Here is a 12,481-nt window from a genome sequence, read left to right on the forward strand (position 1 = left end):
GAGTATAAGTCGACCCCCCGATTTTGCAATTAAAATTTTCCCATAAAGTCTCGACCTATACTCCGGAAAATACGGTAGATGAGATCATAGTACAGAATAGCACATTTTAGGCCTAGCTAGGTTGGCCGACTACGACTAGTACTAGGCCTAGTTCTACTTAAACTACTCTGATAGAACGGAGAAAATGATACAAAAACAATTTGTAGGCCTTAACTAAAACTATTCATACACAGAGTGTTAACCACGGTAAAAATCAAGCCAATCACATTATGTAGTAGAATATAAATTATAGTTATTTTCCGAGTTTCGATTTCTGAAGCTTTTTTTTTATAAATTCAAAACACGGACGGACGCCGACTCCTCTCTCTCTCCGTTTAGCCTTCTGCACATGTATTGTGGACTATACCATTTCCTTGAGTTCGGTAAAAACGCGTTCGTTAATTTAGTGTACGACGTTGTTAAACAAGATTTTTCGATGATCTGTCAGCTGGATTATTGAGGTGGGTGCGATAAAATATAAATATAATATATTTCCAACGATCTTCGGGTTGAGGTCAGGTCAGAGGTGAGGGAATTTCAATTTCTTTCACTTGTCCCCGGACAAGTACCTGCACGGAATTCACTTGTCCGAGGAAAAAAATTTACTTGTCCCTCTTTATTGCGCAATAGGCAAAAAATTACACAAGTGTCGACAAATGTCACGCAAGTGTTTATTGTCTATTTAAAATTCAGCAGTTTATAGGCCTAGCCTAGACTTTTTTAGCCTGCTCAATATTTTGATAAAAATAACGGTCATTTTTAGGTTTTATTTTATTAACACAACAGTGTGTAGAGTACTGTAGGCCTAATTAATAAATAATAGTTAGTAAATAAAAAATAAAAGAATTGAATTACCAAAAAAACTGTGGTGTCTATTATATACAAAGGTATCATAGCCTAGTCATACATGTGAACTGATCTTTGTCTACTGTAGCTATGCCGGCTAGCTAGATAGATAGTAGGTATATTTAAATTATTTTTTTTAATAATTTTTATTTTGTCCAGGCATAATTAAAATTATTTTTTTAAATAATTGTTATTTTGTCCAGGCATAATTAGTTAACAAATAATACCGAATTAATGTAGGTCTGGCTAGGCCCAATACTAATTAAAGCTTGCCATCCAGACACTAGGCCTTAGACAGTCACCATGGAGAGAGAGAAAAATACCTCCAGGCCCCAGGCCATCCTTACTCTAGAAGTTAGGCCTCCTACTCTACAACAGACAGAGAGAGGATGTTTTTGTTATTATCCAATTCACTAAATAAAATAGCTTGTTGCATTTCACAGGTAAATTTATAAAAAACATTCTTTTCCCTATGAAACCACTTTATCAATTGTCCGTTCCATGCACGATTTACAGAGAAAAATTAAAATACTGGGCCTACCACATCCTCGCGTGTATACAGCATGGTATTTTTGATCAACAATACCTGGTAGAGTCCATTAATTACGGGGGTTCTTTTTAACTGGGCATTTTTTTAATTACCCAGTTAACCTATGTCTCAACCACTTCATGGTCCAAAAATGTTTTAATTACCTCCCCAAATAGAAAATCGTGTAATCTATAATGATGTGACTCAGGTCATTGACCAATCAGTGATGTATTAAATGCACTGGGTTTAATGTGCTTTGAAGAAGCCTGCTATTTTTATTAATGCACATGGCTAACTGTGTTGGCACATGGTTTCTGTGCTCTTAGTTTAATTTCCTGAATTTCAAAAGTGCTTGTCCTCGGACAAGAGGATACGTCAAATGTGGTTGTCCGACCGTAAAAAACACTTGTCCCGGGCGTCGGGCACAGTGGGTTCGCTCAGCCCTGGTTGAGGTGCAGGTTTAACTTTGATACTAAAAGTGGACACCCCTAATTTTACACGTATAATGGACTACACCATGCAGGAACGCACATGGTATTTTCTTATCAGAGGGTGCGTGTACAGTATGTCAAAAGGAATTGTTTTTCCAACGATCCTTCTTAGTGGATGTAACGACACCACGCCGTGTGAAATTTCTTATCAGAGGGTGCGTGTGCGTCAAATGGAATTGTTTTCCCAATTAATTGAATTGCGTGTGTTCTCGATCGGATCGACGGCGGCGGCGGGAGGATAGGCTAGGAGTGCGTTCTGAAACATGGCGATTTATTATTTTCTTTCTGTACTGTACACTGGGGACTATCATTGTTTAACAAGCAAGCATTTTATAATAAATCTACCTTGGTAGTTGTTTTTACTAGACTAGCGGCGTGGCAGTGTGGCGACAACGTTAACAAATGTAAACACAGGAAGGAGGTCTCTGCAAGCAAGGGAAATCCCCTTGCAACAAAGTCAGGCGATAGTTTTGCGTCTCGTCCGAGTCGTCGTGTAAATAAATCTTCTTGACATTATTTTCTATCTACTTCAGTGGTTTTTATTGTGGTAAAACTCGGGAAGGGCACTCGCATCTCCAGTATCGGCAATATTTCCGTGAGTTCCGCGACATTGTAAGGCTTCTGCGAGTCTCGCGATATTAATTAATATTCATGAGTTCTGCGAGAAAATCAAGCTTGAATGATTTTGCCTCATTACCGCAAGAGACGTTCACTTTCATGGTTGAGTAAGTAATAGGGTATGTTATTGCGGAACTCGCGGAAAATTACTTTTTGGACGGCCCCTTAGATGGCCGAATTTTGCTTGGGATCCACCATCCACCAAAATATCCTAAATCCCAGCTTCTAGTACTACCCAAAAATGCCCCTTGAATCGTTTTCTAGGTAGTTTTTTTAGTAATGGAACCTGTCTACAGCAGCTTGTGTACATTTTTCTGTTAAGTGTAATTGTAATTATAATATATTGAAGGTTATTGATAGTGTTGCCAAGAATATTATCATCTTATTAATAAATGACTGCTGTAGTGGCGCTACAGTGAGTGTGCAATGACTCTACTCTGTATTGTAGTCAGTGGTTAAAGTCAAATTATATTCTGATTGGTATATTTTCGATCCGCGTTATTAGGTAGTTATATTCAAGGGGACGGAAGCATTAGGAAGCTATACCTACTACGGCTGAAAAATGGGAATTTGGAAACTCGGACTGGGCATGCGCAAACCCCAAAGCACTTCTGGAAGAAGAGAGTCTATAAATTAATGTAGACAGTCGTCCAGCCCTACAAAATCTTGCTTTTATCGTCACTACAGCCTTAGGTAGTAATGCCTCTAACAGTAACACGGAATATGTACAGTATCTTTTTTTAGGACTCATTTCAGATATTTACATTGCACAAAATATTTACTGCCGATTGTTGAATAAAAATAATTGATAATAAATCATTATTTGTTATATTTAGAATATCAATAAACAAAACAATAATTAAAACTGTTGCGTCAAAAAGTCGAGCGGTGATTTTGAAAGAAATATTTCTTGTTTTTTTATGTTTTATATGATACAAATAATTATTTATTTTATTTTATTACAGCTGTATTACAGAATCCCTTTTAATTCAATAGATATATTGTTGATACAGGTCAGAGGCAGATTCAAGTTCAATTTTTTTTGGACCTGAAATGGATTTTGGATTCGAAATGGATTTTTGATTTTCAAGAAATTCATTTTTAATGTTATTTGAATGTATCAAGTTAACAGAAGCTCATAAAAAAAAAAAATATCGTATTTTGAGAAAAAACCTTGGTAAAAGTTAGTGAAAAATACTACAAAACATTACAGTATATCGGCCGTCGATAGCATCTATATTCAAAACACAAGACTGGAGCGAAGCTAGGCCTACTATTCCATGTGAGAATTTAGCTTGATTTTTCAGTGTGTCATTTTTTAAGCCCTGGGTTCTCAAATTTCATTCTTTATTCCACTCTTTGTCGGGCTTTACTTCAATATTCATCCCAATGCGTTATATTGACAAACTTGAAAAAGTTAAAAACATTTACAGATCTAATAATTAAATTTCAAAATCATGATAGCAATTAGCATTTACCTATCTAAATTATTATCTTATTACGCCTCTCTATACTTAACCTCATGTCTCTTCAGGATCGAAGAAGACTTCGTCTTTGCCTTTGCACACATGTTTTATGGTCGCAATCAAACTTATGTTATCTATTTATTTTTACAAAAATACAGTACAAAAAATCATACAATTCAAAAATTAATTAAAACATTTAATTAAAGTAAATCATAAATACTCTATATGAACTTCTTGTTGCTGAAATAAATTTAATTAGCATCTCCATAAAATTATCGGTCAATATGCAGTGTGTTGCATGGACTAACAGCTGACTTTTCGTTTTGTTCCTGCAATTTCGATTTTTAGAAGTATTCAAAATGATAAGTAAGTTTTATCATGCAAATAGCATAGCATAACTCAATAATGGCAGGAGTCTCCCGATATTTTGATTCATCCTCCGAACCAATATTGATAATTTCTACTTACCAGTTCTCTACTACTGTACTCTACTGAAGAAAAGCATATCAGTCCTTAAAATGTTTATAAGTTCATAAAATTTAATCGATAATTCAGTTTATGAAATAATTTATTACCTCTTCAGTCAAAGACTGGTCTCCCAGAGGAACCAGTTATTTGAGTGTCTGTTTGACAGTGGATGTTTGTGTACACCGGGGTTTACACTCTACACGTCTTGAAAAACGTGCACTTCAAGAACCTAGTACATGAGCTATGTATGCTGGACCTACAATTGATAGTCCTTATGCTAGGAGACTCATTCTATCACCAGAACCATGGAGCCCTGAACCCTACCATTGCAGATTTTATGGATATGTATTGCGGTTACACTGTCTAACCGCTCAGCCACTCACTAGCATGCATTTCACTACTACTACTACTACTACTACTACTACAGTACATTCCAAGAAAATCATGTCGAGATAATTCTCTGCCATTACGTTGGTTAATTTCTACAGTGTCACACAGGACAATATAATACAATGTATGATGAACATAATCACAAGTGGAAACCGAAAATGTAAGCATACGCAAAAGTGTCGAAAATGACCTTGACGACGGCTTCAGCTCGATGATCATCATTTTATTCTCAACTTTAACGTTTTGAAAACTCTATGCAACTCGTTGCAACTCAATGTCATCTGGAAAACAAGGAAACTAGGCCCAATCTGCTCAATTATAATTTAAACAATATCTATTCACACAATAAATATAAGGATGAATAAAAGAAAAACAAAATGTCTTACAAACTAATAATCTAATAATGTTTTCCTTCTGTGTAATTTTAACAGGTATCTAGACAAAGTACAGTCAACTCTGCTGCCAAGTTGGATGTAAGAGCAGTAGATGATCTACCAGCTGATCAAGATGATCTTTTGGAATGGGTTGACAAAAAGTATCCAATTGCTACATATGCAAAGATTACCAATGCTAATCACATTAGTATTATGGTTAAGCAAGGTGAAGCATTAATATTAAATTATTTCCTGGAAATTTGTTTTCCACAATAATTAAGAGTGTAATAATTTGTGTATAAGAACCTAATTTTTTTGAACAGAGATTAATACTATTATACTGTAGCTACTTGTGTTGAGCTGCCTTTTTTTTTGTTCCCGATACACAGGCACCAATATCAACGAAATGAACCCGATGTATTCATTTTTACTCTTATACTACAGTAAATATTTGTGTTAAAATTTATGCCTAGCATTATAAACACAATTCAAGACTCAGCATGTGGGCCTGTTTGATCTGTGCAATGAGAAACATTAGGCCTAGCCTTTTTTTTACAAATTAGTATGTCAAAGTTTGCATAACTTTTAATATGTAGTAGATTTATTTGACTTGACTCTGATTATGATATAAACAGTATAATTTGACAACATTTAAGATAAATAACAGTTTTAAAGTTCTAATTTTAAGCTATGCCTAGGTGATCAATGTGAAACCTCTCTAATATCTGTACAACCCTTAGAATTTAAAAAAAAATCAAATCTGGTCTTAAGAAGTATTTTGGTATGGTATTAAATAAACAAAAAAACCCCCATATCTTTGTATCTTTAATATTGATCTTGAATATCCAATGCCCCATAATATAAGTGACCAGTGGTTTTAAATTTAGCTCATTTTACTTTATGTAGTTGTTTCTCTTTTATACAGTAAGTGCATGTGGGTATATGTACAGTAAGTGCATGTGGGTATATGTACAGTAAGTGCATGTGGGTATATGTACAGTAAGTGCATGTGGGTATATGTACAGTAAGTGCATGTGGGTATATGTACAGTTGGAGGTATGTCATTGGAATTAGATATTTAGTTTCATAGTATGCTATTATGCAACATTTCTTTTATAAATCTGTTTAGAAACTGAGGAAAAACAACAAACAGTATAATATGTTCGATATCAAATCAAACATTGAATGGAAGTACCAAAACAAAAATACAAATAGGCCTCTTAAAAATGAAGTTGTTTTGAGTTAATCCTAAGTTAAGCCACCAAAAATAATGATTACTGTAAATGAAAAATCAGTGGAAGATCAATGGGGTAGCAAATGAAATCATGAACTATTTTTTAATAATAAAATGTTATGTTAGTGCACCCCCTACTAACTAATATTTACTCTTATTACTCACTGATTGTTCTCATATTATCCTACAGAAATGCATGATGATCAAAATAGTACATGTGTTGTATCAAATGATTGGAAACAGAGTGAAGTCTCAGCATTGTTTGTGGAAGAAATACCAATTGAAGGCTGTATTCTGCCTCAAAATATGAAGCAGGTTGATAAAGAAGTTTATGTTATTGAACATACACAACATGAAGAAGAAACGTCTACAGTTACTGTGAATCTGCGAACTGTTCGCCAAGACACTTTTCAACATGATATTATACTGATATTGAAGTCAAATGATCCGTCTGTAATATGGGAGGTTCGTGGGTCTTCAATCGCAGGAAGTATTGCGATCCAGGTAATTTAGTTTTGTATTGTTTAAATTACATATATTCTTTTTGGCTTTGCCGCGAGAACAAAGGTTTTATCCATGGGTCTGTTTATACAATATTAAACGCATATTCAACACGCCTAGCCACAGATCGCTATATATGTCGACAATGCTAGTATAGGAACCAATTTGGTAACCATGTACACGCTGTACATCAAGGATATGCGAAAAGCACTGTGTATCATGTGGTAGCACAGTTGTTAACGATGTGTATTATAAACAGTAACCTTTTTCCCAACACATTAAATCACATGCATTTAGTACATCGCTGAGGATTACATCATCAGTCACGTGATTACAGAATACGCGATTATCAATTTAGGGATTAAACTAAATATATTTTTTGCCTACACAATGGTTGAAGTGAAAACCCCCCTACTTAATGGACTCTACCAATTTTGTTTACGATGACCTGTCGCGCTCGAGAAGAAAGTCTCCTCGGCACACCACAAGGTCCTGACATGCACATTTTAACGGATACATCACAACAATTACTCATTTACATAGCAATGGACAAAAGATTCATAAAAAAAAAATTTCAAACTATTAATTTAGCGACCATCAGCGAGTGATAAACTGTGGACCATGACTGATGAGTATAGAGGGGGTAGCCTAGACGGATTTAGTAAGTAAATTTTTTTACAACTAGCAAAGTTTGCTAGTCGAAAAAAAAGTAAATTTCGTGCCCCGAGTATCATCAACATCCTTTAATAAACTCATATTAATGCCGCCATATGCCATAATGCATTGAGTATCATATCAGGAAAATACTAGTCCAGATCCCTATGTCAAAAAAAGTGCCTTCGTGTGCAGATCATGGGGAAAGTGTAAACATTGTGTTTTATGAATATTTGACTCATGCTGGTTATAAAAACCCATGTTGTCAAATTTCATATTTGACCTCTGACCTCAATTTGAATGTTTTGACCCATTGAAAACAAAATGGTCATATCTTTGCAACGCTTAGATTAAATGAAATAGGTTTAGTGTCAAATTATTTGGGAGATGCATATTAATATTCCTTCTAATGGAAAAGTTTGTCCAAAAATGGCCGGAAGTATGATTTTTGGCATTTTTGACCTTTGACCTACATATCATATAACTCTGTAACTAACAGTTGGACAAACTTTAAATAGGGCTCAAATTAATCTGAAAGTATAAGTTTCTATTCAGTCTAATAAGAACTTTTTTACGAAAATGATCCAAAATCTTCTTATTGACCTTTGACCTGTACTGGTAGTACACATTCCTATAATCTCAAAGACTATTGGCCGTAAAAGGTTTTTTTTGGTGTAATTGTTCGAAAAATGTACATTTATATGTTGCATAATAACAACATTTTATAGAAATGTTAAAGAATTTGATTTATGATCACTAACTTTGTAATTTATTAACATCACCAGCGTTTGTGTTACTGTTATATTAGCTGATTTTTAGCACTTCACATGAATTTATCAGAATTACTGTATGTGTATTTAATATAAAGTTTTATTTTTTTGATATAAAGAAAGTTTAATTATCTATCAAATAAGACCATTTTCAAATTATTATGGCTAAAACTTAATTAGATACAGGCAAAAAAGTGTATTTTTACTTGTGTGAACAGCGCCCTCAATCTTCATTTTTCCCACAAAATACTACATTTTATGTGGTTTCATAAACTTAGCTGGTTGTAACTTTTTAAAAGGTTTGTTGTCAGTGACGGATAACTTACATACCCCTTCTACCTTATACTAAGTAAGTTTCTGAGATAAAATGACAAAAATATTTTTATAGCTTGATATTTTTCTTGAGGTTATTACATGGTACACGCTAAAAAAGATTTTGATGTTGTGCTAAAAATCCATCTTTTTGGTCCAGTACAAACAATCTTGTACAGATATTCTTTAAAAAAAAGCAATTTTATTAGAAAGAACCATAATATTAGGTATCCCAATGTAAAATTCAAATTAATGATGGTACTTTTTCTTTCAGTTAATCAGAAGGAACTTACTGAACATAAACTTTTGCAATTTAAATGATTGAAATCGGATTATCCATTCAAAAGTTATGGTCCATTAAAGTGCCCAAAAAACAGTGATTTTTGCTTGAAAAATGGCACTTTTTCTAATTATATTTGAACCCATTTTTGAAGGGTTATAACTTTTATACTAATAATTTTAAAGTTCTTATTTTTTCCAAACCCATAGATACAACAGAGTTGTACAAGAATTTTTTTTTTTGGGTGTCCTCGACATTTTTTTTTTTAGATATCGCCCTCCAAAATTCGTCCGAGGGCTTTTTACGCGTGATTTTCCCAATGTCTCAAAAATGCCCAAAAAGTTCCTGTCTTTAAATGATTCATAACTTTTGAACCAATGTGTGAATTAACTTCTTTTTTTTTGCATTGCATAAAATGTAATATGTATTTTAGTAAGGTTATTTATATTGACAGGTAGGTAATTCTGAAATACAACATAAAATATTGTTAAAAAATGTTAAAATGTGAAAAAAAAAAATAATGCGTTAAAAAACTGTGTGGGTATTGTTTCTTTTTATTAAATATTATTTTTCGTAAGTATACATTTTTTTTTAAATTCTAGTATTTAAAGTTATATTTATAATCATATATTATTTTAATTGATTTTCGAACCGCCAAAAATAAGAATTAAGCCCGTGCTTATTATGTGTTCGATTCCATTTGGAGCGCCGGGCCGAACGTAGACTCGGCCGCGCCTACTACAAGTTAAGTTATATAGGCCCCTAAGACTAAGGTCTAAATAAAAGCCTGGCGCTAAATTCTGCCTAAGACTAAGAAATATCGGGAAGAAATTTTTTATTTAACAAAGTAATTACCTCAATGGTATAATTGTAAAATGTTTAATTTTATTTCCCTTTCGATTATTCTAACCGAAAGTTGCACTTTGAATTGAAATATACGGAATAAAATTTAGGCCTAGAAACAGCGTAGACATACAACGGCAACACAGGCCAAAGCGCGTTTCGGCCGCCTACATAGAATGGCTTACGGCCGCTGCATAGCAAAATCAAAGCTTCTTAAATTTCTTCGGTACATTTCTTCCTAACGTACTTGCTTTATATAGTAGATTTATAAATATTCCACTTATTAAATAATTTAATAAATCGGTAAAATTGACGTTTCGAAGCAAATATTCCATGAGAGGCGACATTTTTCGACATGCCTCGTGTGCGGCGAAGACTAGTTCAGAAAATGGAACAGTCCACTGCAGGGGTTATCCAATCATTAATTAACGTGCTAATACATGCATACCATGCACATTGTCTGGGCGACGGTAATTTAGTAATAAGCGGAGAACTGAATCCCCCCCGTAAGAAAAATGGTAAACACTGATATTTTTGGTAGGGATTATTTTTTTCAGTGGTTGGTCTTGTTGGCCTCTTCGCACGAGGTCCACGCAAAGTCAAATAAAACGATGTGGTTTATCAAACAGAAATATAAATTAGCTTCAATTCAATACTAAATTAGCCAAATTTTGATAATGAGAAAGACTAAAAAATTCAATTTTTATCGTTAAAATTGACATTTGAGGCGGATGTACATAATAATAATAACCGATTTACATAGCAAAATAAAGAGTATTTAAAGCCTGATAACATGCAACAAAAATTACTCCACCACCTATTATGGACCTCGTGCGATCGTGTTTTGAAAATGGGTAGGTGTTTTCCAAAGTTATTTTTAGCGCGCGGATTTCGGCTCGCCGGCTTTTGTACCTCATTTTTAACTCGCGTTTTCTATTAAAATATTTAATAAACATAGATTAAAAATATATGAAAATAATCCCTTAAACAAGATCTTTCCAGACATATAATTTTTATTCACATGTGTATATAAGAAATAGTATATTTTTAACTTCAAAGACACGTCACTTTTTGAAATTTCACGAACGTGTTAAAATCGCGGTAACGAAAATCCGCTTCATTGGGATACCTAATAATATCTATCCAATAAAATATGAATTTTGTGTATTATCTGCTAGATAGCTATTATTATTAAAAATATCATGCATAGCCATAATACGTGATTTTGGCCCTCTATTGTCAGAACCTCCCGTTAGCGGACACTTCTTCCGGTCCCGAGGGTGGCTGCTTAAAGGGTCTTTCACACCTGTTCCGGCACGCTTCCGGTCCGGCGAATCGAACATCAATGTTTCTTTTTCATGACTCTCCACGCGGCTATGAGCCAATCGATATGCGCGTAGCCGCGTGAAAACGAAACATCGACGTTCGATTGGATTTTCCGGCGCCGTGCCGGAACAGGTGTGAAAGACCCTTAAGGGAGGTTCAACTGTAATAACATATTGTAGTGTAGACAGGAGGAGTTATTTCTTCATTAAGTGTTAAACAGTCTGAGTAGGTATCCCAATGAAAAAATTCAGATTAATTTTTTTACTTTTTCTTTCAGTTAACCATAAAGAACTTAATGTAATGTAAATTTTGCAATTTAAATGATTGAAATCCGATTACCCGTTCTAAAGTTATGGTTATTTAAAGTGGTAAAAAAATATACGATTTTTTGCCTAAAAATGGTGTTTTTTGCAGTTGAAATTGGAAGCATTTTTAAAAGGTTATAACTTTTACAATAATTAGTTAAAAGTTTTGAATTTTGTTAAACCTATAGATATCACAGAGTTGTACAACTCTATTTTTTTTGGAGCCTCAACGAAACCTATTTTTTAAATTATTGGTCCGCAAAGTGGCATTTAGCGCCCATTTTTGCTGGAATTCCCTAAAAAAATGAAAAAACTGCAATTTTGCAATGATCTGTAACTTTTGAACTACTGTACTAATTCATTTAATTTTTGTTGTACTTGTTAGAATGTAGTGTATATTTCATTAATAAATATATTTTAGATGTGTATATGAAAAAAAAAAAATTTGTAATTAGGTATCCCAATGAAAAAATTCAGATTAATTTTTTTACATTTTCTTTCAGTTAACCATAAAGAACTTAATGTAATTAGCATTTTGCAATTTAAATGATTGAAATCCGAATACCCGTTCTAAAGTTATGGTTATTTAAAGTGGTAAAAAAATATACGATTTTTTGAAATTGGAAGCATTTTTAAAAGGTTATAACTTTTACAATAATTAGTTAAAAGTTTTGAATTTTGTTAAACCTATAGATATCACAGAGTTGTACAACTCTATTTTTTTTGGAGCCTCAACGAAACCTATTTTTTAAATTATTGGTCCGCAAAGTGGTAGGAAAGCATTTAACGCCCATTTTTGCTGGAATTCCCTAAAAAATGAAAAAACTGCAATTTTTCAATGATCTGTAACTGTAGTGTATATTTCATTAATAAATATATTTTAGATGTGTATGTGAAAAAAAAAATTTTTTTAATGGTGAAATTTAAAATTATAAAAAAAAAAAATGAAAAAGTATGTTAAAAACGGTGTGTACTGTTTCCTTTCTTTTACACTAATTTTCGGTAAGTATAATTATTAGAATATTTTAATATACT

General features: G+C 33.3%; 1 protein-coding gene across 3 annotated transcripts in view; it reads left to right on the forward strand.

Annotated features, from left to right (window-relative positions):
- The window catches only part of LOC140046641 (transforming growth factor beta receptor type 3-like), a 60,111-nt gene that overhangs the window by 22,887 nt on the left and 24,743 nt on the right, over positions 1-12,481 (forward strand). For all 3 annotated transcript variants that reach the window (XM_072091336.1, XM_072091337.1, XM_072091338.1), the window contains exons 4-5: positions 5,279-5,447; positions 6,646-6,959. In XM_072091336.1, coding sequence (XP_071947437.1) covers positions 5,279-5,447; positions 6,646-6,959 — 483 coding nt within the window. The remainder of the gene's footprint in view (positions 1-5,278; positions 5,448-6,645; positions 6,960-12,481) is intronic.

The sequence above is a fragment of the Antedon mediterranea genome, chromosome 4, assembly GCF_964355755.1.
Source record: "Antedon mediterranea chromosome 4, ecAntMedi1.1, whole genome shotgun sequence".
In the NCBI taxonomy this organism is placed as follows: domain Eukaryota; kingdom Metazoa; phylum Echinodermata; class Crinoidea; order Comatulida; family Antedonidae; genus Antedon; species Antedon mediterranea.